We start from the raw sequence: 2,388 nt of genomic DNA on the forward strand, positions 1-2,388 counted from the left end.
GGCAACCAGTCAGATTCCAGTGTACTGATTTTACGCTTACTGGTATGTGTTCCTAGTCCGTGTATTGTGATGCAGCGCTCTCCTTTCTCTCCCTGGCTCTCTCTCTCCTGTCTATTTATATCCGACTCCTCCTCTCCTGTTCTATTTCAGTCGCTCTACTGCAGAACCTTCCACTTGCATCCCAGCGCTCACTAGGCAGAAGGGGGAGGGCAGGGTACGGGCCTAACTAAAACCTACTCAACACCTCGGGCACTGCCACCCACCGGCTGCGAGCCACGTCCCCTCTCTTCCTTGCCCATGGATGATGCGACCTCCGTGCCTACGCTGAGCCGCTGTTAAAGAAGAAGCCAAAAGTGCCAGAGTTGTTGGGAGCAGGGCAGGCGTTCTCGGGGAGTGGGGAGGGGGGAGCTCGGCTGGCAGCAGGAGAGGGGTCCGGGAATGTTGCTGCTTCCCAGAGCCCTGGCGCTGCCCGACATGCTGCAGACTATTTATGAGACTGAGCCCTGCGCGTCCTCTGCAGATGGTGTTAAAGGGCGAGAGCCAGCGTTGGAGCTCCTGAGCCGGGCACAGGAGCGCAGCATGCCCGTTGCAGGTGAGATGACTTTCCAGACTTCATTCATAGGGAGCCCCTCTGCTCTCCTGTAGAGTCACAGACTTCAATGTGTTCCTTGGTAGATGAGTTCCCATTGTTACGTGGCTTCAGGTAGTCGTTCGGAGTTTGGTACCTCCAGCATCTTTGTTCTTATTGTCTACTCTGCACATCAGTGCCGTGGCTTCGCCTGCATCCTCGTGCTTGTCCCTTGTGTCTGATTCACACTGCTTCATCTCCGCTCCTGCATCCCTCTGTCTGCCTTATATTCCATCTCCTTCCCTCATCACAGGGTAGCTCGCTGTAGCTTCATCGACGGCACATCTACGGTACAGAGACAAGTCAACTTTACAGTGCAAAAGTTCCATTGTACTCTCTGTATCGCACACAGATACCGTGGTGTGTATTTCTCTCATCCACTTCATGTACTGAGGTCTGGGCAGATAGCTGTCACTTCTCCAGAATGCATTGCTGCAATTGTGTCTCATTTGGTGGGGATATGTGTCTGACATTTATACACAGACATCTCATCTGCTTCTAATACAGAGACATCTGGACCTCTCACCTCTTCCCAGTGCAGCGACATCAGGACCTCTCACCTCTTCCTAATACACAGACATCTGGACCTCTCACCTCTTCCCAGTGCAGAGACATCAGGACCTCTCACATCTTCCCAGTGCAGCAACATCAGGACCTCTCACCTCTTCCTAATACACAGACATCTGGACCTCTCACCTCTTCCCAGTGCAGAGACATCAGGACCTCTCACATCTTCCCAGTGCAGCAACATCAGGACCTCTCACCTCTTTCTAATACACAGACATCTGGACCTCTCACCTCTTGCCAGTGCAGAGACATCAGGACCTCTCACCTCTTTCTAATACACAGACATCTTGACCTCTCACCTCTTCCTAATACAGAGACATCAGGACCTCTCACCTCTTCCCAATGCCGAGAAATCAGGACCTCTCACCTCTTTCTAATACACAGACATCAGGACCTCTCACCTCTTCCTAATACAGAGACATCTGGACCTCTCACCTCTTCCCAGTGCAGAGAAATCAGGACCTCTCACCTCTTTCTAATACAGTGACATCAGGACCTCTAACCTCTTCCTAATACACAGACATCAGGACCTCTCACCTCTTCCTAATACACAGACATCTGGACCTCTCACCTCTTCCCAGTGCAGAGACATCAGGACCTCTTCCCAGTGCAGAGACATCAGGACCTCTTCCTAATACACAGACATCTGGACCTCTCACCTCTTCCCAGTGCAGATACATCAGGACCTCTCACCTCCTCCTAATACACAGACATCAGGACCTCTCACCTCCTCCTAATACACAGACATCAGGACCTCTCACCTCCTCCTAATACACAGACATCAGGACCTCTCACCTCCTCCTAATACACAGACATCAGGACCTCTCACCTCCTCCTAATACACAGACATCAGGACCTCTCACCTCTTTCTAATACACAGACATCAGGACCTCTCACCTCTTCCCAGTTCAGAGACATCCGGACCTCTCACCTCCTCCTAATACACAGACAACAGGCCTTCACCTACAACACAAGGCAATCCACCTCAATAGATGCACACTCAGTAAGGTAGTACATACATGTTCAGTAAGGCAGTACATGTATAACGAATAAGGCAACACATGTATATTCAGTAAGGCAACACATGTATATTCAGTAAGGCAGCACATGTATATTGAATAACACAGTACAAGCATGTTCCGCAAGGCAGTATATATATATATATATATATATATATATAGAGAAGCATTATC

At 50.0% G+C, this 2,388-nt stretch overlaps 1 protein-coding gene across 1 annotated transcript in view; it reads left to right on the plus strand.

Annotated features, from left to right (window-relative positions):
* The first annotated feature begins 213 nt into the window (after positions 1-213).
* The window catches only part of HDAC5 (histone deacetylase 5), a 61,784-nt gene continuing 59,609 nt past the window's right edge, over positions 214-2,388 (plus strand). Inside the window, exon 1 of the mRNA XM_018552748.1 lies at positions 214-592. Coding sequence (XP_018408250.1) covers positions 439-592 — 154 coding nt within the window. The 5' untranslated portion in view covers positions 214-438. The remainder of the gene's footprint in view (positions 593-2,388) is intronic.

The sequence above is a fragment of the Nanorana parkeri genome, unplaced genomic scaffold, assembly GCF_000935625.1.
Source record: "Nanorana parkeri isolate BGI_ZX_2015 unplaced genomic scaffold, ASM93562v1 scaffold96, whole genome shotgun sequence".
Taxonomy (NCBI): domain Eukaryota; kingdom Metazoa; phylum Chordata; class Amphibia; order Anura; family Dicroglossidae; genus Nanorana; species Nanorana parkeri.